General features: G+C 32.4%; 1 protein-coding gene across 1 annotated transcript; it reads left to right on the top strand.

Moving 5' to 3' along the window:
• The first annotated feature begins 12,501 nt into the window (after positions 1-12,501).
• LOC129001031 (uncharacterized) lies at positions 12,502-20,087 on the top strand. Its single transcript, XM_054428176.1, has 6 exons — positions 12,502-12,562; positions 12,886-12,968; positions 13,522-13,645; positions 15,895-16,090; positions 16,328-16,519; positions 19,416-20,087. The coding sequence occupies exons 1-6, from the start codon at positions 12,502-12,504 to the stop codon at positions 19,561-19,563; spliced, it is 804 nt and encodes a 267-aa protein (XP_054284151.1). The 3' UTR covers positions 19,564-20,087.
• Positions 20,088-25,140: the final 5,053 nt, after the last annotated feature.

The raw sequence follows: 25,140 nt of genomic DNA, 5'->3' as shown, positions 1-25,140 counted from the left end.
ATAAATGTGCAATACGATTTCATAATGTAAATAACGAAAGCTAATTTTAATGATAAGTATAAATTACTGACTTAAGAATTTCTCTGAGATATATCTTCTTATATATAAATAAAATTAAAGTTTGTCTGTACATTGCTCAGAATGATATATTTTTAGGTTGTTTTTACGTTTTATACTTTAAAGAAGCAGAAACGAGTCTTATCTCTATTTTTGTCTGTATGTCTGTCTGTCTGACTTTCTGTCTGTCTGTAACACTCAAGATGGCATTTTACGCTATCTTATCCAGGAAAACGAGAGTACCTATCAAGATCCAAGTCATTTTATTGTATTCACGGGATTATTGAGAGTGTGTTTAGCCATTGAAATATGGCCTCACTACTTTGCAAATAAAATTACGGACGTTCAAAAATGCAGTTTTGTGTGATTTTTGTCAAGTTTTCGTCCAATTAATATCACATAATCATCTATGAAATAACGAACAGCTGTTCGAATCAAGATTATTTTTTCTAGCTGTCACTGATATGTTTAGTGTTGCAAATACCGCAACCATTTTCGATCACGTTTTGAAAGCAAATCCCAACCAAGTGAGATTAAAAACGTTTTTCTTACATAACGGATTTAATTAATCGCAAGTGCAATAATATAGTGTAATCGTAAATGTTATTAAATAACTAGGCATCATCCAGGTCAGGAACCAGAGATTCTTTGTGTATAAAATTGTTCTTGAGTTTTGATAACCAGAAAGAAGCTGGCGGCAAACAGCTGTTTTCTGGACTAAATCATTGCATGGGAAGTTCGTCAAAATAGTGTATTGTGGCGTAATAGTATATTTCGTACCTAGGGCCAAAAATGAGTCTTTGCCGGCTCGAGATAGTTTTTAAGTTCGAGATGAAGTCGAGAACTTAAAACGATCGAGAGCTGGAAAACCATATCGGTCCGTGGTACGAACGCTATTTTTCACCACACTATACACTATTAACACTATTCACCACAATAATAATGCAAACTGATAGTCAACACAACTAAAACTTTAAGGTTATGTGAAGAAATAATTTGAGGAATCAACAAAACAAAAATAATAATAAATAGCTGCTAGGCAGCGGTGATTTTGTATTGTGTATAAATACAAAATAAAACATGTTAAAAACATGCATTTATCTTTTAAGAAATGAAGCGGGCAACTGATTTTGCGGCCCTAGGGATGTAAAGACCTACTCTTTCCCCAAATGACGATGACAGCTGGCATGGCCAGCAAAACCTAACTTTCAGCCACAAATTAACGTATGTAAAACAGCTAAAAACATCATAGCGTGGTGAAAAAGTATTTTTGAGATATGACACTTTCCGTCAAATATAATCATTATCTGAGAAAAAAGTAAATCTACAACATGTTTTCTTACCAAAAAGAGGAATATGTTGGTTCAGGTGGGAAATGGCATTAAAGGGAATGGAAGTCTGTGAGTGTAGACGCGATATTTATTGCCTGTCCTAGCTATAAATTGATGGTGTTGGGGAGATAACCAAACCAATGACACTAGCGTCGTCTGTGTCATCCCTGCATCAGTCAGGCAATTGTAATTACATAGCCGCGTGACAAAAGAAGCTAAATGCTATAAACAACGGAATAGTGGAAGTATATAAATAATATTTATTGCTTGTCTTATTTTTAGATAATTGGGTTTGGGGATAGTGATAGCGATTCCAACATCAGTGTTTTCTTTGATATCTTCCGACCCCACAAAAAGGAAAATTTAATTACTCAGGCACGAAACACAAGAAGCTAAATAATACCTATGAAATGTTGACACGCTATTAATTACCTGTCCTGTCGATGGATTGATGATGGTAGTGATTCCGACGTTCTTCTTTACTCCCAATTAACACGAAGGACACATAACATATCCTACTTAGATGTACAGCACAAGGGTATAAAATAAAATAATAAATGATAGTAAATAAAAATGAATAATAAAATACAAGTCTAGAACTATTAGTAAGACATTCTGTTGTCTGTATTAGCAATGAATTGGTTGCACTAGGAACTAAATGATTGGTCTCCAATCTCTTTGCACTCCGTTATTATCAGTCATGGTAAAATATAATATCTTGGACATTTAATATAAGGTAAAAAAAACTAATGAATTGGAAGACTGGGATTTTTGTTGTACTAAACGCCTGCTCCTGCTGTAGACTAATAGACTCAGAGAGGAAGTTTTAAAACTAGTGTTTTATTTGCCTCCTCCTCTTCACTTTGCATATACAATTCAAATCACTCAATCGTACATGAATACGTAACATTTACCGATTAAATTAAAGGTTGTGAGTGTTAATGCAAATCTGCCGTCCTAGTAATAGATTGATGGTAGCGTAGAGGGAACCACTCGCAGTCGCACTAGCGTCGTCATTGTCATTCCTGCATCACCACGTTCAGGTAATTGGAATTGCTCCGCCACTCAACTCTAGGACCCGAATACCACACTAAGTTTCAACATGAAGCTGGATGGATTAAATATATATTTTCTTAGTTTTTAGTAATCTCCGAAAAGTTATCATGTTGTATATTTTTGCATAACATTTTTTATAACTCACACTTAATTTTGCTCAACCAGTCTCAAAATTAAAACATTCAACAGTAATATTCAACTAAGATATTGTATGACGGTAAATTTTCAAAAAGGGTAAACACTAACAATTTATACATAGTTTTTATATGCATGTGTGACGTGTGTATTATTTCACAATCATAGAAGCATGATGGTTTCCCAGAGATAAGCGGTGTAGACTATCGCCGATAGAGATCGCTTTTCACGGTGAGGCGAGGAAGGAGTTATCCGGGTTGAATGGGTTTGCAGTGTCACGTTTCAAGCTATCACCTCGCATCTGACCACTTCTCCACTCCGTCTCTGCTTTTTAAGTAGAAAATATAACATTGTAAAATCAAGCAAGTCACGGTAACTTAATTTAGCACCTATGTTCCTATGTATATTTATTTTATATAGATTAGGTACTAAAATATCCTATAATATATAGACTGGTGAACCATGTTTTATAAAAAGGATCATTGAGAATTCTTTTAAATTTGTTTCGAATGTATAATGTAACGATTTTTCCTGTCAATTAAACCAGTATTGTTCACAAATTACGTACCTTTGTTCTCAAATAGGATATTGTAGGAATTACCCCAAAAGTTTATTTTTATAAACTAGCAAAATCATTCAAATGTAATTTTATTGATACCATGAAACAAGTTTAATCTAGAAATATTAAAGACAAAATAAGGGCATTTTTTTTTAAATATATCCAGTCAAAATCCAAATCAAAGCTAGTACACAGGGTATATATTTACCTCTGAGGTACATATGGATGGTATTGTAGGTATGTAACTAGGTATATGCAGCGGGTATACAAGGTTATATAAACAGCATCAAACTAAAACAACAGCGATAAATAGTCACCCATATTAAATAATAATTAACCTATAACCAAACAGATTTTTTTTTATAACAAGGGAACTTTTCAATCGACGCATTTGGAATTAATAATTTTATACGAGCGAAATAAACTGCTTTTGAGTTAGAAGTAAATAATCATGAAATATTTTGGACCAATTACCCAAGAAAATGTGATAATTCTAGTTAACTACCAATACTAATTCATTACTGGTTACATACAAACATGAAATATAACTTACCTAAATGACCTAAATCTTGACGTGAAAACTACAGTATGCTAATTTATACCATCCTATAGGGGAATTAGCAGAAATTAATCTGAACAGGAATGTAGAAACTGCTTTGAGATCAAGGATTAGATTTGCAATTTGTGTGCAGCGGAAGTTGGTCGCGGAGGTTGGTTGGTAGCTTAATCCCATTTTAAAATCAATAAAATAGTATAACTAATGTTACGTAAATCTCGACTGATGAATAATCAAGCACCACAAGAAGGTGTTAATTACAACACGAAGGTACTTCTTACGTTCCCTTGTTAATCTTAATAATATTATAAATGTGAATATAAAATATATTCAACTATGTAAAACCACTAATCAGGCCAATATACTTTATCACTTGGAGATAAAAACAGGGGTTAATTCGAAGCTCAGAGTTGCTTCAAGTTTAATCTCATTCCGCAGGAAGCGCCCCACAACTTTATTATCCATGCTCAACTCGCCTCGATTTTAACTTGGAAAATTCAGTTTAGACACAACTTGAACCAACAACAAGAAACCAGCATAAGTTCCATCCAGCCCTGCCTGCCTACGAATAAACGCCCCTCGTTTGTATACCTTTAATTGTGATTTTTTTCTTTTATCATCGACTGGTATGTGCCTAATACTGAAAATATATTTTCACCACACTACGATGTTTTTTAACCGTTTATCAAACTTTCATTGGATGCCGAAAGCTACGTATTTGCTGCCTATGCCAGCTGCTGCCATAGTCATTTTTGGTGACCGAGCAGGTTTTCACATCTCTAGGGCCGAAAATCAGCTGTTCGCTTACTTCCTTATAACATTCATCCGCATATTTAATACACAATCAGTATGCATTGCAATAGACTTGTTTTACTGTCACAGCTGACCAGCAACTATTTATTTTTGCTGATTCCTCAAATTATTTCTAATAACCTTTAAGTAGTTTTGTGTTAACTGTTATTTTGCATGATTATTGTTTCCTAAATAGTGGTACTGTAATACGATGTAGTGAGGTGAAAAATAGCTTTCGTACCACGGTTTTGCAGCTCTCGTTCGTTTTAAGTTCCTGACTTCGTCTCGAACTTAAAAACTATCTTGAGCCGGCAAACCCTAATTTTCGGCCCTAGGTACGAAATATACAATTTTTCACGGTAATGAACTTTTCATGAACTAAACATTTTTCATGAAAGTTAAGTTAAGATAAGTTTCTTTGAAGAAAATAGTGATTTAGCTGTAAGCTTATTTCGTATTATTGTCATAATAACTTCTAATACATATTCTGATTATCATTATGAAATTGAAAAGCGTTTGGTTTCAAAACACGAGCTCCTGAATACTACCAATAGCAATGCATTAACTACTTACTAATACTTATACTAATATTAATACTTCAAGATTTGATTACTGTCTCCAATGGTTAAGAATTCCAAAAACCTAAGTATTTATGCCATGGGCATTAAGTTTTGAAACACAAATAAATCTTTCTTCATTCACTTAAAATTAAATCTTAAACCTTGACATAATTCTAACAGAATATGTAATACGTTTCATACTGACACAATGTTTTAATGTTTTTTGTACTTTTTTATTGTCACATGTTTTTGTTATTAATTCCAATTATTGCGATTTTGTTTACTTTTGTATTGTCTTTATAAATTGCAAATACAGTCCTTTTTTATTTGTAATAGTCTGACATTATTTCTACAGAATATCATATTTTATTGATTTCATTGAGTATTGAGACGTCAAGAAAATATGTTTTAATGCTAAATTTATGTTATATTTATGTTTATAAAAGGAAACATTGTTACCTTGATAAGAATCTAAACACACCACATGTGAAGGACTGATGTATCGAGCTCAATGTTGTGATTGAAGGTTTTTGCAGGAAAAAAAACAATAATGGATATCGTTTTACTTAACTTTTCACGAAACCTCAATCATGAGGATAAATGCAAAGAAAGAATGTGGCCAGGACAATATATATATATATATATATATATATAAGGAAAATTCATTAATTATTATAAATTTTTTTAAAAATTTAGTATATTATGGTGTTATTATGGGTGCAATTCGCTTACCTTTGAATAAACTCCGACAGTATAGCATTGAACGAGTAGGCTTGTGTATAAAATGGCATGTTGTTTGAAACTGCAATATCAGAGCTTGTGTGGACAGAAATACAAACAGTCCGGAGAAGCAGTTCACCTCAAAGCTCGTCACACAAGCTAATATTCTGCTACCTGAGATCCCCATTAGGTAATGATTGCCTTATAGAGCTGTTTACATCACAAAGACTGTCAAACTAACATTAATTGACTAGAGCTATATAGTTGTATTTAATTTAGCTTGTGTTATTGCACTTTTAATGATGTGGATTTAGTTTAGTGTGTTTTACAAAAAGAAAATATTTTGAATGAAAATCTATTGAAAACTGTGCCAACAAGTAGTATTATACAGGGTGTCCAGCCTAGTGTTCCAAAAGCTTACTTTTTCATTACGTCTGACAGTGAACTTCTTAAGGGGGACCCAATTATTTATTATGTTGCTTTTAAGTATGTATTTCAATTTTAAAAATGTCCTGCCATTTTCCAATATGGCCACCAATTTAGATTTTTCTTATGACCTTTTTAGATTTTTGTTTTTCTTTGATTTTTCTTTTTTACTACCCTGTATCATTACTTAATGTATTTTTATTGGTCACTTAATCACATCGTGAGACATAGAAAGGAACTATTTTAGCCCATCATGCCCAACCAAAATAAATGTTTAGTCATTCAAAAGTATATAATGCGTCTCATACCATTGTATAGTGGGAACTGCAGTTGTAATTTCTTCCCCGTTTAGACCAGCAACGCATGTATTAAAAATGACAGTTTTTGCTGCAATATGAAAAAACGTATTTAAGAATCGTTTTCTGTCGATTAATTAGTAAATTAGTTATCAATGAATTGAGTTGATTAATATTTTTTTAGGGTAAAATCGATAACTTCATTAATTTATTTACAGAAACAATATGTGTCTCTGAAATATAACACAAAGGCTTGAATTATATATTCCTCGGGGCATAGTGATAACAAACCACGAAGATAACGATTTTACGGTTAACGATTTTTCATTAGAATAAACTTATTTCATAAATTTATTTGTTAAATTATAAAGTACATTTGCTGTTTTGCCCAATATTAAGTATATGTAGAGTTGATTAACATAACGTGTACACAATACGTGGAAAGGTTTTGTAAAATCTCTCACTTCGGCATCAAGGGTCATAAAGTGCACTTTTATGACGGTCTTGAGCCGAAGTCACGCCGTGCACGTCATACCAATCGTTTACCTTACCATAGGTTAATTCGTTAGCCTATAATGCCTTTGATAGCTACTAGGTGTTTAGCAGAAAGTGTTCAAATAGCTTACTTTTATATTTTATGTATGACAATAAACTTCTTATGAGGGACCTCATTTATTTGTTATGTTTCTCTAATGTATGTATTTCAATTTTCAAAATGTCCTGCCATTTTCCAATATGGCCACTAACTTTCATTTTTCTTATGGAAGACCCTAACTAGACCATCTTCATAACCATAAATGGTATGACAAGTAGTATGATAGTCAAAGGTGAATAGCATTATTAAAAAATATTTAATTTTAATTTATTAAATTTTTAGTTTCCATTGATGCTATCCAATTCAAAGAAAGAGGTATAATAAGAAAAACTGAGAGGTAAGTATTGTTGCGATTTTAACAGTGATACTTGATCTCAGGAGGCCCTTCATATCTCAAAAGTTACAGAAGTTGTGAAACGGTCTTCTTCTGCCAGTTTCCCACCAAAACATCCTATACTACATCCTATACATCCTATGTTTAATGTTAAACACCAAACTTTTTATTAAAACGTTTTTATTAGCTCGCTCTTGTCCGGAACAAATTTTGCAATCAATTTTATACTAACTTCCCGATGAGCTAGAGAATTGAAACTTGTAACATAGCTCACAAATGGAAGACAATGCAATATTATATCATTTAATATTCATATTTCCCTCGGGCTACGCCCCATGGGCTTGTTTTTATTAACTCACTTTCTTGCAAATTTTGATACTTCCCGATGAGCTAGAGACTTGAAACTTAAAAATAGCTCACAAATGTATGACAATGCAATTTTATATAATTTAATTTTCATATTTCCCTTGGGCTACGCCCCATGGGCTTGTTTTTTATTAGCTCGCTTTCCTACCAATTTTGATATCAGTTCTAAACGAATTTCCCGATGAGCTTGAGACTTGAAATTTGAAACATAGCTCACAAATGGATGACAATGCAATATTATATCATTTAATTTTCATATTTCCCTTGGGCTACGCCCCTTGGGCTTCCAAATTTTCCATGTTTACATTTTGAAAGAATGTAAATATATCAATTAATTTAAGTCAGCTGTATATACTTATATTTGACAGTTCGAAGAGCAGAGGTTAAGAGGTACAGGTTATGCTCCCAAGAGATTCTTTATACAAACAAATACTTCAAAATAAAAATAAACAATCTTTAGATTGCAGATACATATTTTTATGTCAATGTATGTGTGTGTTGTTTGTTTATGTCAATTGTTATTTATTTAGTATTCTCTAAAGTAAACAATAAATTAGATAGATGGATATATTTATAGTTAGTAGGTAGGCCATACATTCAATCTAATACATAATTATATGAAAGTAACTCAACTGAACCTTAGATATTTCACATGCCTCCGTCTTAATCTGATATAGATGCTTGAAATAGATTTAACATCCACACACATTAAAATTAAAAACTAGAAAATAATTTATAAATAAAAAACTTTTTAAAACAAAACGTTTTTTAACGCACTAAAAAGTAGATAAATTTAAGTAAATAAATTATAAATATGTGGAGAGTATAAATACTTGTAAGATTTAAAACGAAAAACGTGGTATGCATGCAATAGATAATTTACAATTACCTTCACCTATTGAACTAATGTATTGTTATCAATTGCATGCACCCCACGTTTTTCGTTTTAAATCTTACAAGTATTTATACTCTCCACATATTTATAAATTATTTTCTACTTTTTAGTGCGTTTAAAAACGTTTTGTTTCAAAAAAAGTTTTTAATTTATAAATTATTATTGTGTATTTCATACAAAAAAAATCCCGGAAAAAATAGATCATAATAAAAAAATATTTTATAATAGTTCAATATTAACATAAATAGATGTTATAATAAAATATGAAGACCTTTATTCCTAACTGGTAAGGGCAAAGTTTTTAACACTCTCCCTAACCATATACGAATTTCTGTTAGTCTCTGAGGATTTGCCAAACGCATTGAGGAGTCTCCTTAAAACTGGTATTTAAGACATATGCATAGTTTATGCATAGTTTACGCTTTAAAACGATACATAGTTATTAACAGTTTGTTTGCATATAGTGGTTATAGATAGTGCAGTATATTGATTGTACAGGACGTGAAAAATATGCACAACAAATTATACCATGAATTGCTTTTAGTGCAGTAAAAATAAGAGAAAAATTCCATAAACCTAAAAAAAAATAGCACAACCGGGGAATTTCGTACAGATGTTGGGTGTACCTTCCTTTTGAACATACTAAAAGTCCCCTAAAATTGAAGCTGTGCTACGGCCGCCATATTGGAAAATGGCGGCTTATTTCTGTATTTTTCGCTATAGTGACTTTATTATTAGAGATACAGGAAAAAGCTAAATGTACAAAATGTAGGTCATCTAAAAATACACATTTTTTGTATTTACCATCTTTCTCTAAACCTAACGGTTTTTTAGTTATTTGTTATTAAGTATATTTAGTTTTTTCTATTTATCAAAAATAGGTGAAACACATGGAAATTGACCGTTACTTTCAAGGATTATGATAATTTATCCCATTTAGTGTGATACTATAAAATCTAAAAATTTTAGCTTATTTTATGAGTAAAACAACTCTGCCACAGCAAACCTGCAGACTCAGCAAATTTCCATTTGATTGGATGTTTTATTAATTGTATTTAAATAAAATTAGATTCAACAGGTACCTAGGTTTGCTGCTACAGGTAGGTTATTATAGTGTGTTTATTTTTTAGTAAAATATCAATAACTTAGTATAAAATAATTAATTTTCCAAGTTTGATCATAATAAATCTATAAACAAACAAACTGCAACAGTTAACTAATTCATAATAATAGCATGGTAGCTTAAGATTTACAATTTACAAATTTAAATATACAAATTTTGGTTGTGTTTACTAAAAATATGGCGATTATTTGTGACGATTCGAATACTAACCGAAGGGGTTTTCAAAAGGAGATGAAGCAAGTAATTTAAGTACTGTAATATTAACTCGTACCAAGTATCAGAAATATTGTATGCAGTGAGGAAATCAACCGTATTTTGTAAACTACGCAATAGTCATATTAATATTTTATACTCATTTTTACCCATTTAATAAATTAACATTTTAATATTTTGATGGCACTACCACTATCACTCTGATATCAACTAAGTGGGATGAATAATTGTCGTAAACCTTGAAGGTAACCGTCGATTGCGAAGGGTTTCACCGATTTTTGATAAATAAAACTAACTATACTATGCCATACTTAATTAGTCACCAACATGAACTAGACACGAAAAACACCCTTCCAAATTTACAATGGGATGTCAAGTATAGTTAGTTGGTGTGGAGGTGCCATCAAAATACTAAAATGTTACTATTAAATGGGTAAAAAATTAAGATAAAATATTAATATGACTATTGCGTACTTTACAAAATATGGTAGATTACCTTACTGCATACAATATTTTCGGTGCTTGGTACGAATTAATATTACCTAAATAACAGGCCCCATCTCCTTTTGAAAACCCATTTAATTAATATTCTAATCGTGACAAATAATCGCCATCTTTTTAGTAAACACAACCAAAATTTGTATATTCAAATTAGTTTATTGTAAATTTAAAGCTCCCATGCTTATTCTTATGAATTAGTTAACTGTTGCAGTTTGCTTGTTTATAGATATATTTTGATCAAACTTGGAAAATTAGTTATTTTATAGTAAGGTATTGATATTTTACTTAAAGAAACACACTATAATAACCTACCTGTAGCAGCAAACCTAGGTACCTGTTGAACCTAATTTTATTTATATACATTTTTTAATAAAACATCCAATCAAATGGAAATTTGCTGAGTCTGCAGTTTTGCTGTGGTGGAGTTGTTTTACTCATAAAATAAGCTTAAATTTTTAGATTTTATAGTATCACACTATTTAACTAAATAGGATAAATTATCATAATCCTTGAAAGTAACGGTCAATTACCATGTGTTTCGCCTATTTTTGATAAATAGAAAAAACTAAATATACTTAATAACAAATAACTCAAAAGCCGTTGGGTTTAGAGAAAGATGGTAAATACAAAAATGTGTATTTTTAGATGACCTACATTTTGTACATTTAGCTTTTTCCTGTATCTCTAATAATAAAGTCACTATAGCGAAAAATACAGAAATAAGCCGCCATTTTCCAATATGGCGGCCGTAGCACAGCTTCAATTTTAGGGGACTTTTAGTATGTTCAAAAGGAAGGTACACCCAACATCTGTACCAAATTCCCCGGTTGTGCTAATTTTTTTTGGGTCAAAACATATTTTTACTGTACTATTTAGCCTTACCTTAATTTTTATTCACTGTTTACTTTCTTTAGTCATATATCATAAAACTAACATGGATAGGATTAATCGGTATTAAATAGGATACTTTGGTTGTTTCATATGTAAACTTAATATTGCTGAGAATTAGTGTAAAACAACCCACACACAGGGATTTATTACCTTAGTCAAAATAGTTGGGCGTTGTGTTTAGGATTAGGAAGTCTGTTGTGTATTAAATTTTTGTATTTCCATGTGTTTCCCTATATGCAAAATTCAATTCACTAAACTAAAGGTTTGAGGTACATTCTTGCTAGTATTTTATAAAGTCAATCACACCTCATTCATTTTAAAATATTAGAGTTTATGTACGTCATGAACAACTTTATCAGTGCAGTGTTAGTTTAGTGTTTTGTTTTGATTGTGTGTGGTTGTAAGTAAAGTGTTGTGTAGTAAAGTTTTTATATATTTTAATATAGTTTTAACTATTGTTTCACTTTGTACTTGATTTTTTTATCGTTGTATATATGTTTTATTCGTAAATAGTTGTTTTCAGTAAGAAGTTTTTTGACTGGCCACCTTTTGAGGGCCAATAAGATTACCGTAATGTGGAATTACTAATTTGCACTCGATAACGGGAGAAGTCGGTCCATTTCCAGAAACATCGTGTAGTTTTAAACACAAGACACGTTGGAAAAGTCCAATTAACAGTAACATTTCAGAACCAACGTTATAATGAATTTTTAAAACTCGCGCTAAGAAACTTATCCGTGGACCTCCATATTAGAAAAAGCTATAATAAAATAAGAATAGTAGCTTTAAAATTCACAAATTCAAAGGTTATTGGTTTCATGTCACGTAAAATTATTTGTATACAACAATTTCAACTGTTATAATTATAAAATTAACAAGCATTTTGATGTTACCCTACGTGCATTTTATATTTGATAGAATCAGTTACATTTTATTAGGTAATCAGTAGTTTTGTGATGTATAATCGTGAATTAAATATTATAATGTAAAAAAATTACTGAAATAGATTTTCTCAGGTAGGGGAAAGGAGGTCGGTCAGATTGTCATACTTCATCATCTGATAACCATAAAGCTTATCGGTTGTAATGGCTCACAATGATTACAATTATTACACTGCTTGTTGTTCTGATACAACTTTCTTCCTCCCAACTCAATGGTATGTATTTTACGTTACTAATTGGTATTTATGACTTTATAAACTCTGGATGGCTGTTTTAAAAGTGGTATAGCAACAAGAAATAAAAACTATTGATTTACTTACTTATTTTTATTAACTTACAGTTTTTAATTTTAATTCTTATTGTATAAGTTTTTGGTAAGACTATAAATAGATGAACGGAGAATAATGTATCATCTTAATGTTCTAAATCTTATCTAAAAAAGTGTTTATTGCATGATGTAATTTAAAAAAATTTGAATAACTAAGTTTTTATTGCTGAAAAATTTAAGATAAATGCCATACACGTGAAATTCTTTTAGGGAAAAAAGAAGATGGAATTCCTGAGGGCTTTGCTGTATACACAAGCCTGGATAAACTTCTCGATTTCTTCCGGAATCAAACGGTGAGTTCCCAACAAGATATGATTAGTGGATTTATTTCGAAATTTTGAAAGATTTCTTTGACTTCTTAAAATAAAACTCATGGTTAGGATGAACTTAATTGTCCTTGAAGGATGACTATCCCAAATACATTTTAAAAGAACTTTTTTACTCTGTTTTTATAGAATATATGTACACATAATTACAGATATTAGAACTTATATTCTGAAAATACTACTTGCAACAAAACAATTTCATATGGTATTATATGTTTTTCATCTTGGAATTAAGCACATTGTTCTCTTTTATTTGTTTGTAAAAAGTATTTGTACAGTAGGGGCAACCAGTGTTTTCAAAATATTTTTTCCTTGTTGTTTAGTAATTTCTTCTACGTTCATTTTACATATCCTACGTCAAAAATTAATTGTATCAGTGTTTAACATCACATGTAAAAATATTCAATTAAAAGATTTTAGCGACACAAATATTAAACAATAATCTTTTAGGTTTTCTTTTTTACTATTTTAGTTAAATACTCGTGAAAATCCCAAGCAATTAATACGTAATATTCCCTAGGATCCCATCGCCAAAGACATTGTGGAGACTTTTCTCAGGGACTGTGTTTACCCTGGCATCCACGACGGGACCAGGAATGCTCTCATGAAACCCGTCATAGTTATGGAGGGAAACCATCGCTCTAGTGAGTAGACCTACAGTGCTACTTAACTATACACCTAGATATAATATGGGTAATGTTTGCCTTTTAACTTACAATGCATATAGTTATTTGTGGAGGATTAGAAATGCCGACGCACCCTTGCAACAGCAGATTGGGACTCACACCACCCACAACCTCTAATCTCAGAGGGCTGTGGCCAATTATCTTGATCTCATTAATGACTAGTACGGATTTAATATAGCCAATCGAAATCAAACTACTCACTTAGGGGAGACCACGACAAGTATGTCGCAAAAGTGTTTTCCATTCTTTGTACCCACGGAGTATGTATTAGTTTATACTGTAGTGTCGGGTAAGACGACGATTTTAAATGCGAGAATAGCTTATCTGATGATATGCAAATAAATTGATCTGAATTTCCAGTACAAACATTAGAGACAATCAGGAATCTGTATTTTTCTTAAACTGTGGAGTTAGTCGACGAATCAATGGGGAGCTGGCAAAATTTGGTCTTAAAGTAGTTAAGATTTTCATATCAGTAAGCTGACCTTCTGTAGTTTCTCACTCTGCATCGGAATCGGTCCCGTCCAACAATATCTCGTCTCCGTCGTCCAACTTTTCGACAAGGTCTCACTAGCTTCTCAGCAACAACCGTGTTGTATACCTCTTCCCTCTCCAGATAAACATACGGGATGGTATAAAAACACAATCAGCAGCTAGTAAACTGAGTAATTCCCAAATGTGACTCACGTAATGTCCGTCTCAATATGCATTAGCTAGTTCCTAAGGCATAAACCCTAACCTTAAGCTCCGCGTAGGCAAACCGAGCTTACTAGGTAACTTTTCGATACATAATAGACATCCTATCCATATGGACCAGATGTAGCCTATTTGATATTAAAAAGAACATTGTTGAATGGGCCGTTTACAGAATGGGCTGCAGTATAGAATTCTATTAACTCCCTATATTTTTGTGAGTGAGATACTTTCTGTGGCATGACAGATTCTGTAGCGTACAATAAGTTATCCTATCAGTTAGACTTATTTAAAGAGGTGGCGAATTCAACAAAAATCTGTATCTTACAACATAACTTTCTGTCGATATCTCATTCCCTCAAACTTCTGTTTTATTTTAGAACTAGTAAAAACCTGATCATTGGCATATACCATGTACTTCTATCAGTAGTACTTACTTACTTATCGGCTCCCCAGTGGTGTTCTTTTTATATAAACGCCCTTTGAATACGAAAAATTGGATATCAAACAGACCATCAAGGGATTTTATGTGTTTACGTAGTAAACATAATAGTATAGAGAGACTATAATAGTAACAGAGAGGCTCTATTAATTACATGGGAATTTTTTTAGATTTTAAGATAGTCATTAAAGTAGTAAACAACATCTAGCATTTTTTCTTATTCCAGTAAAACACATTTTCCCCAAATGCTTAACTCTTCGTGGCAAAATGCCTGAGCTCATGGGCTATTACTTGATAAAATACTCTAATTTGCTCACCATCAAATGACAAATACGAAAGGGCTTTTGCCAAGAACAGTGGCCAAAACCTATCATACAGTGAAATAAGTCTTAAATATATATATATCAGGAATATTACGATTTATACTTTTGTAATGAAAACAATAAACTAATTTTAGATTGTTTTGGGCTAAAATATAATTAACTACAATAACCTTATTGAGACACACTATGAAAGCCCTTTAATATGAATAACCTTTCGGGCCCCTAGTAATTTGATGATAACTGGGGCTTAATAAGTGGAAGAGGTTTTGAGTCACTTGTTGAGTCATACTGTCTGTCACGTATTAAAATTGTGACTATACAAACTTATCATTAAGTTGCTTATGCAAAAGTCGCCTGAATTTGACCTTGTATTCATAATGAGCATTATTATACAAACAGAGGTTTCAGAAGAAGAAAGAGTAAGAAAGAGTTCTTGGTTAGTTTGGTTTTGATTCTTTTAAATCACATCATAGACCAAAGTAACCTGTATACAGGGCTGGCAAAAATATGGACACCTCCAATTAGTTGTTTGTATTGGTTACACCATGAAACCAAACTCTGCACAGCTATATAGGGTATAAAAGTACACTTTTTTGTTAGTATCCTAACTTAGTCCGGAACACCAAATTAGGTATTTTGGGTGCAGTTTTTAAAATGTTAAACAACAAGCCTCATGATGTTATTACTAGTTTTAAACTAGCTAGATTTAAACTAGCTTTAGTATCAGTTTGATGTTTTTCTGTTCGCAGGCAGAGACATAATATCCATGGGGCTCGCAGAGATCATGAACGCCAGATACCTGATACACCCGGCCCCGTGTATATACAAGTTCCACACACTCATACCCAAGGGTACATTGCTGCGTCGGGCTTTCTACCTTCTCTCGGACTACGCGGTCTCATACTACGCCAAGGCTAACTTCAACCGACCGATCGTCATCAATGGGTAAAAGTACTAGAAATATATGTATATTTAAATAGGTATATATATATCAACATCAACAAAAGTTAAAAATTTAAATTAAAAAATTAAATAAAAGTAAAATGTTTATACAAATAATATAAATGAATAAAATACTTAAATATATACAGTTACGATTTACGTTTTTTTTTTTGCTGAAGACTAGAAAAGAGTTTTACATTTTATGTGGTTAATGGTTTCGTAAGCATTTTGTTTGTTTAGGTATTGGACGGAGAAGATGGCGTTCGCAATGTCACACACCTACACAAATGAGACCATTCCTCCATTATCATCTGACGTGTTCAAATGGCCAGAAGGTCTTCTCAAACCTGACTTCATATTTTATCTTACATTCCCGGAGGCACTTATGTCAAAGTTTGCGACCACGAGGAGTCCTCAAATATGGAAGAGAAGGTACAAGTTAAATCTTACACTCGTTGAAATATTTCAGTTGTACGTGAAACATACTGCTATCTTGCGTTCATTTTGCAATAAAAAATCACAAATCTTTTGCAATAATTAAACAAATATATTTTCCTACAGTCACTTGACAAAGTGGGCTTCCTTGCATTGATTATAGTACAGTAAGTTGCTAATTGCTGCATTTACTTACTTTTGCCACACTCTTTTTTTTATTTGCCACACTTTTTTGCCACACGCCAGCATTCCAACCAAACAACACAATATAGCGTGTTTTTATTATGCACGTAATCCGTGTGCGCTTAGATATAGGTTGGCAGCACTTAAAGATACAAAGACTACGCTGTTGCAGTGTTTCCCATTTCGTTCAACGCTTGGATTTAGCCTACCCTTAAACGTGTTGTAAGTGTTTGAAAGACTGATTATTTCTATGCTTTATAATAACTGTAGGAAAAATATAATGTGTGACACGAGTGCAAATTGCCTTTGCCTACTAGTTACACAAACAACTATAGAGCTAATAAAATTGAAAAAGTCAACAAAATAACTGAATAACATAACACCATAGGCTATTAACGAGTGTGAGAGTAAAGCAATGTGAACGTTGAGCTTTTGTGTACGTCCCCTCTGGCTACAGGAGACATACGGTCAGCTCGGCGTGAGAGAATAGAGCTTATCCACCTGTAAATATTCATTTTTACGTTATCTTGCACACGACAACTGCATTATACGAGTGTGAGAATGTGAATGTTGAGCATTTGTGTACGTCCCCTCAGGCTACAGAAGACATACGGTCAGCTTGGCGTGAGAGAGTACAGCTTATCCACCTGTAAATATTTAACTTTACGTTATCTTGCACACGACAACTACATTATACGAGTGTGAGAATGTGAATGTTGAGCATTTGTTTACGTCCCCTCAGGCTACAGGAGACATACGGTCAGCTTGGCGTGAGAGAGTACAGCTTATCCACCTGTAAATATTTAACTTTACGTTATCTTGCACACGACAACTACATTATACGAGTGTGAGAATGTGAATGTTGAGCATTTGTTTACGTCCCCTCAGGCTACAGGAGACATACGGTCAGCTTGGCGTGAGAGAGTACAGCTTATCCACCTGTAAATATTCAACTTTACGTTATCTTGCACACGACAACTACATTATACGAGTGTGAGAATGTGAATGTTGAGCATTTGTTTACGTCTCCTCAGGCTACAGGAGACATACGGTCAGCTTGGCGTGAGAGAGTACAGCTTATCCACCTGTAAATATTCAACTTTACGTTATCTTGCACACGACAACTGCATTATACGAGTGTGAGAATGTGAATGTTGAGCATTTGATAACGTCCCCTCAGGCTACAGGAGACATACGGTCAGCTTGTCGTGAGAGAGTACAGCTTATCCACCTGTAAATATTCAACTTTACGTTATCTTGCACACGACAACTACATTATACGAGTGTGAGAATGTGAATGTTGAGCATTTGTTTACGTCTCCTCAGGCTACAGGAGACATACGGTCAGCTTGGCGTGAGAGAGTACAGCTTATCCACCTGTAAATATTCAACTTTACGTTATCTTGCACACGACAACTGCATTATACGAGTGTGAGAATGTGAATGTTGAGCATTTGATAACGTCCCCTCAGGCTACAGGAGACATACGGTCAGCTTGGCGTGAGAGAGTACAGCTTATCCACCTGTAAATATTCAACTTTACGTTATCTTGCACACGACAACTGCATTATACGAGTGTGAGAATGTGAATGTTGAGCATTTGATAACGTCCCCTCAGGCTACAGGAGACATACGGTCAGCTTGGCGTGAGAGAAAACAGCTTATCCACCTGTAAATTTTCAACTTTACGTTATCTTGCACACGACAACTGCATTATACAAGTGTGAGAATGTGAATGTTGAGCATTTGTTTACGTCCCCTCAGGCTACAGGAGACATACGGTCAGCTTGGCGTGAGAGAGTACATCTTTTCCACCTGTAAATATTCAACTTTACGTTATATTGCACTCGACAACTGTATTATACAAGTTTTAAAGTATTATAAACGTTGAGTATTCATGTACTTTGGGTACTTACATTGTTTTACTACTACTATTTCTTTTTACACTAAAATACAAGAATATCCACCAATAGTATATGTCATAGCAAATTTAGATGGTGAGTCAATACATATGAGACCGTATTTTTTAAATTGCTAGATTTATCGAGAGGCAATAATATATATTTGCTACGGCTTATATGGTTCTATTACTGTGAAATCTGTTTTCGTTATACACGCTTATCACCTGTAAAAATTCATCATTACATAGTTTACTACGCAAAAAGAATGTTTACCATGCGAAAGTAATGTTTACTATCTTTTTTGGGATTTTGCCGAAATTTGTACTTTAAATGAAATTCTAACCTAAAAAATGGTATTAACTTTTTAATGTCCACAACTGTTACAAAGAAATATTACAATGGCAATTTGTAAATTATAAAAAAGTGATATGGTGTCAAATATGTAATGCCTCACTTTCTACTCTTTGTATGCAATATACTATTTAAGCTCTTTACACTATTACTCTATAGTAACATATCAAAAGAGAAAACAAAATTAGATACATTTAAAATTCTGTTGCTTTTTGGTATTCGTTTTTTGTATGACCTGAATTTACTTTTAAGTTAATTGCGTACCCTATTTTTTTCTTAGTGCTTTGTGTTAAGTAATATATTATATTATATTCTTTTTTTTATATAGAATGATGTTTCTAATACCATAGCCTGGTTCCATAGGCAGTATTTTAACCACAGTTTCATGAACACTGTTTTGTTGTATCTAGCTCATTCATGTTAGCTTTGCACGTGCTAATGTCTATCGTTTGTGGCAGGATGCTGCAAGTGTACGAGTACATGAGTCAACGACACCCGATAGTCATCACGGAGATCAAATCATTGTTCAAGCTGACAACCGAAGATATCCATAGACACATCAGACAAAACTTCTACGATAAGTTCCAGAATATGACGTTTCACTGACCAAACCGTAAAATTTAACTTTCAATTCTAAAATATTATGTCTGTTAGCACAAGAAATGTTCCATTTGCTTAATCGTAATTGTAATAATACAAAACAAATTTTTACTCAACAATTGTCATTATGTGAATATACAATTAATTTACAAATGACTTCATTATTTTTACTATTGTCATTTTGTCTTTAAGGCTTACTTAACATATTTACTTAAGTAGTCAAAATTAAATGAAACACCATTAGTCATCAAAGAGCTTTGGACAAAAGAAGTATTCATTTTTATCACAAAACAGCTTTAACAAGCTCAAACGAATTCGCTTATAATATTTTCTGCATCACAAACGTCCGTAATGGAAATTTCTTCTCAGAGCTCAACCTTAGTAATCAACTAAACATATCAAAGACAGTTTTGCAGAGTCGAACTGGTCTCTGTTGAGCTTAAGCTAATTTGACTTGAATGAGAAAATGTCTGCAATTCCAAAGTACTTTCATTTTGTACCAACAATAAGATAAAATCATCTTTACATTTTATTTTAATGAAATTGCTCTTGAAGTGCTGCACAAATTCTATCAATCTGTATACTATATACAATAAAGGTATGGATCTATTTGCTATACAATAAAGGTTTTCTCTGTTCAGTCACTCCTCCCGTTTTCAGCCCTACTTCAGTCCCCATAGCTTTGATGTATATATCGAGTTCACATATTCAGTGATTGGGAACAACATTCATAACAAATGTAAATTTAAATTTGTACCGATTATCCTGACATTTAATCACAGTCAGATAGTTAGCAATATACCATTAAATATGCGTGTATGTGGTATGTGGTTATTTGTGTCTCTAGACCCTAACTAATAGCATAAAATGGTTTATATATACATGAAATTAAAGATTAAGTTTTACCATAGACTGTATCTATAAGTAAATAAGCCTAATGTTTTTAATACATAAATGGCTCTGCCGTTGGAATGTATAAATAAATAAGTAAATTAGCCTATACAAACTACTTTTATTTCCGCAGACAACAGCATTTAGAAATTTTGGAATGTAACATAGCAATTATTTCAGATACGCTATTAGTTACTTTGATGGACTTGGCCTACAATTCATTTTTGAACCTTTTTTACCTTGAAATTTAGCTATCAATTATCTATACATAATTATTACGCGTATAATTAATACGCTACATGAAACTTTTTCGGTTGAACTACTCAGCCGTTTCTTAACCGATTTTATCCATTGACGTCTCATTGGAAAGAGCGTGTCGCGTAGATTTGCAAACTGACCTTACATTTTTGAAAATGTCCCTTGGGCTCTGCCCCAGTGGCTGTTAAAATTCTCATGTTATCCTTATGAAGAACGTAATTGTTTACATTTTGATCAGCTGTATAATATAATTGCTGTTATTTATTTTTCATTTCAATGAAACGCATTGGTTACATTTACTGATTTTGTTGAAATTAAATATTTACTTTTTTAATTTATATTCGTACATATGACAATGTAAAAAAATAGAAAGCCTGGACAATTTGATATATTTTACCAATTAAGAAAAATTAATTGACATAGTACTGTATTTCTTGAGAAATCATTGAAAGAACTGATTTGTTAACCATGGAAACATAGCAAAGTCATAGAACGCCACCAAGTAGAAGAAATTGAGATTAAAAAAAAATTGACTATCGTTATCAACCTATATAATGAAGAACACCTACAGCTTCAATATGAAGATTCCCAAAAACAATGAACAAGGATGTTAGCCGAAGTGCTACTATTTTGTAGGAAACGCGGACTTAACTTTATGGTGATTGGCAAAGGAAACCCCAAGCCCCTCTAAGTCTGAATTAAACAGGTACGGCAAGGACATTAATCATTAAATATGTGTTTTCATAAAACTCAAGTGATTTTAAAAGAATGTGACTACATCCAAGAAACCTTAATAAAACTCTCATTGAAGGATTCGCATTATTCACATTTAAGGGAAACAAAAAAACCATCTGTACAACATTAGGCCTTTCAATTCTACATTTCTTCGGGTAAATATAATTTACGATATAACAGTAACCAGCCAAATGAATGCCAATTGATGCAAATAAAATTGTGACAGAGAGGTTATGCAGAAAATCAGGTAGTTCTTAGTCATGTAAACAAAATGTTATCGCTATAAAAAATTGACTGAAATTTGTAAACGTACTGGCGACAATGGGTGGTACCATGCAGACTACATTATCATTAACGAAGATCAACACGGACAACATATTACGGCTATAAGTGGGAAACATTTAAAAAACCGGATCAGCTTTTGAAAAAGATAAAATATTTACAAGAAATGTTTTTATATGGAACTGTTAGGTACGTAATCTATGAGTTGAGTCTTTTAAACTCATCGGAAATTATGATGACTTTTATTTGTTTTTAAATAACTACGTTACTTCTTTGCAATTGCTCGATTTCAAGCAACGTGTACACTAGTCATTAATTATTAAATTCTACTGAATAAGTAAAGACCTAAATTGTAATATTCTTACAAAGGCTAAATATTACATTTTAAACAGACGGGGAAATTAATTTATTCTGCTCATTTGCTATTATGCTCATCTATTAGGCCTATATTATTTCAATCCAATTGGTTTATACGCGTGTTCAACTTAACAGTAAACAACGGATGCTGATATAAAAATTACATGAGAGTGGTTATTTTTTTTAGAAGGTTGTTTTGGGTCCTTGCTTGTTATTCTCTAAAAGAAAATATTTGTTTTATTTTCTTACAAACACCAAAATGTGTACTAGCTTTTATATTCAAATTTTGTTATTATTAATTTTTGTTATTTAACATTATTTTATTATTTAACTCTTTTACAGAAAATATAGACTATTTTGCAAACTAAACTGTTTCTGACTTATTTTGAGTTAATTAATAAAATGTTACGTAATAATAATATTTTGATGTTAAGTTGCTACGCCACCTGGTTCAATTAAGTTATTGTCTATTATCGTCTCTAAAAATGGTGTTTCCAAAATATTTCGTTTGAATTTTTATAACTGATGGAATTGTTTTTCCCGTGATCTGCCAGAAAATAAATAAATTCTTTAAACTGAACTCGTTAAACTCCTACACAATAATTATTATTGTTTCTTCTTAATACTTGAACACTATTCATCAACCGATTAGCAATAATTATGATCAAAGATAGAAATTATCAATGGATGCGTTCTATATTTACACAATCTGAAGTAATAAACAAAAGGGTAGAACCTTTAAAGCTATTACTCAAAAGTGCTTAAGAGTTAGAGCAACACTGTGGTAGCAATAATGGAGAATCAAGGAAGGTAAATTAAAACCTGATTGATTTTGTAATGTTCAGAAATACAAGAAAACTAGACAAAACATTGAACTTAAACTTCAACTTCTATGACGTCAGCTAAAATCAGTATGGCACATCCTGTAATGTGGATGTAACTAGTAGAATACCGTCTATTCAAATTACAGTGTTCCATTTCTAGTTGGACATGACGAGCTCCTTAATAAAACCTATATGTGGACAACATAACGGTACCAAGACGAAATTTACGATTACTTTACCACCCAATAATCTAACAATATGAGAAGTTTCATTGTTTTCTTACAAAAACATAAGAAACGCAAACAGCTCAGCGTTGATAAACAAGAGAGTTTGTATTCGAATTTTCTTACTAAACAAACGTAGGCTATATTTCGCACCAAAATTGTTTGTAAATTAAATTGCAATAGTCTTTAGGAGTTTTGAGTATTGGATAAAAAGTCATTTATTACTTTTTTCCATCTACCATTGCTAACTATGCTAACTGTGCATGAGAAACATTAATGATTTTTTTCATCGAAAAGGAAAAATTCATAACACTACGGGGAAACAATACGTGATTTAATAATTTATCTTTGAAGTAGTCAGGGTAAATTACGCTACGAATACTTTCATTGAAACCTGTCGTGACAACCTTCATTGAATTCTCTCTGGTTGTCAAAACAGTTACTTGTGTCAAGGGAATTGGTTGTTGACTTCACAGGAGGAATTTTAACTGGTGATGATTTTATGAAAAACTCAAATTTTTATTTGTTATGTACCTGCCGAGAATTTCTTGTTTGTTACTTAAAATTAAACTATTATAATACATGATTCAAAACCAGACAGTAAAATAGACAACAGCTTCAAAGAACATAATTGAGTAAATGAAGGAAAATCCAAGCTATCCATGCATAATTATTGCAATTACCTTTGTGCCGAACATTTCACAATAACAACTCCCAATGTACTATCATCAAAGTTTGAAAAAATATAATTTTCCCTAAATAAATATTGTAAAAAAAAATAAATAAATAAACGCCCTTAATTTTAACTATTATTTTAAGGCTTATGTAATTTAAAAGTAGAATATGGCGTGCTAAGAGGTATAACAACTTATGCATAATTATATGATAATTACCTCCTCCTTGACTGAGACCGACAGTGTCGGAAAGATTGCGCCAAATTAAACCCTTTCCTATGGTCCGATCATGACTGTTCATGAACTCATTCTAATAAACGTAAGTTTACACGTTTGTACCAAATTTTGTCCACATCTGATCATTTATACTCGAGTTGTCGTGATAAGGTACACACAAATATATGTGCACCAGCTGTTAACCGCGGGCTTCGCCCCATTTGGCTACATAGGTATTAATAAAACTTTTGATCCCCGTACCTGGTTTAGGGGGCATTTCGAGTGGCTTTTAATGGTTACTTCGAAGAACAACATTGGACTTAATAAGCTGTCGGGGCAGAGCCCTAGGAGGATATTAAAATAAAAGATGACTATCTCCATTAAGCCTGTGGTTATATTGGCTCAATTCTTTAAAAAAAGTCAGCTCAATTGGTCAAATTGTTTTCACGTTATTGGCATACTGTACTCCAAACATTCATATCTATAATATTAGTTCCTTCCATTGACTTGATCAGTTAAGGAACACGCTACTCCGTTTCCCAGATAGTATTTTTGGGGAAAACAAACACGGCACTTGTTTTTAAACATTTGGGGAAAAAATAAGTTGATGAATCTTTTACTCAAATTAAAATTACACTATTCGCACAATACCACAACAATTTATTATTTGACAGATCTCATAGTGTATCACAGTTTTTGTTGATGCTTTCTTTCAAATTAGCTGTTATCATAAATTAAAACAAAAAGTTAATAGAGTTTCCTTAATAGAGGGGGCTCCTTAATAGAGCACCCTGTTGGTAAACCTTGGAACTTTATAAAGCTATTAAGCACCATAGAACCAACTTGTTTAGTTAAAACTGCTGTTAAGATTCATTCATTTATTTTAAATATGAAAAATCATAAGGTTCACATGGGAACTCCAGAGCCGTTGGGGCGGAGCCTGAAAGTCAAATCAGAACAAAAACTACTTAGTTTTCCTATTTAATATCTAAAGGATCAGTGTACCAAATTTCAGTCTTCTAGGTAAATGGGAAGTAGTAGAATTAGTGATGAGTGGGTCTTTTGAAATTTATTTACAGTGTGGGCTTTGCATTTTATAGGAATAGAAGATGATTTGAACGT

This window comes from Macrosteles quadrilineatus, unplaced genomic scaffold, assembly GCF_028750875.1.
Source record: "Macrosteles quadrilineatus isolate MER2022 unplaced genomic scaffold, UCM_ALF_1.0 Scaffold_1__1_contigs__length_201487025, whole genome shotgun sequence".
Lineage (NCBI taxonomy): Eukaryota > Metazoa > Arthropoda > Insecta > Hemiptera > Cicadellidae > Macrosteles > Macrosteles quadrilineatus.
Note: the sequence above shows the minus strand (reverse complement) of the source record. Positions and strands in the feature narration are given on the sequence as shown.

What these genes read in the sequence shown, in the direction of transcription:
- LOC129001031 (XM_054428176.1), top strand. Translation starts at nt 12,502, where the DNA reads ATGATTACAATTATTACACTGCTTGTTGTTCTGATACAACTTTCTTCC. An exon ending in CGACCGATCGTCATCAATGG is followed by an intron (nt 16,091 to 16,327) that starts GTAAAAGTACTA and finishes TTGTTTGTTTAG; the next exon opens with GTATTGGACGGAGAAGATGG. An exon ending in CCTCAAATATGGAAGAGAAG is followed by an intron (nt 16,520 to 19,415) that starts GTACAAGTTAAA and finishes CGTTTGTGGCAG; the next exon opens with GATGCTGCAAGTGTACGAGT.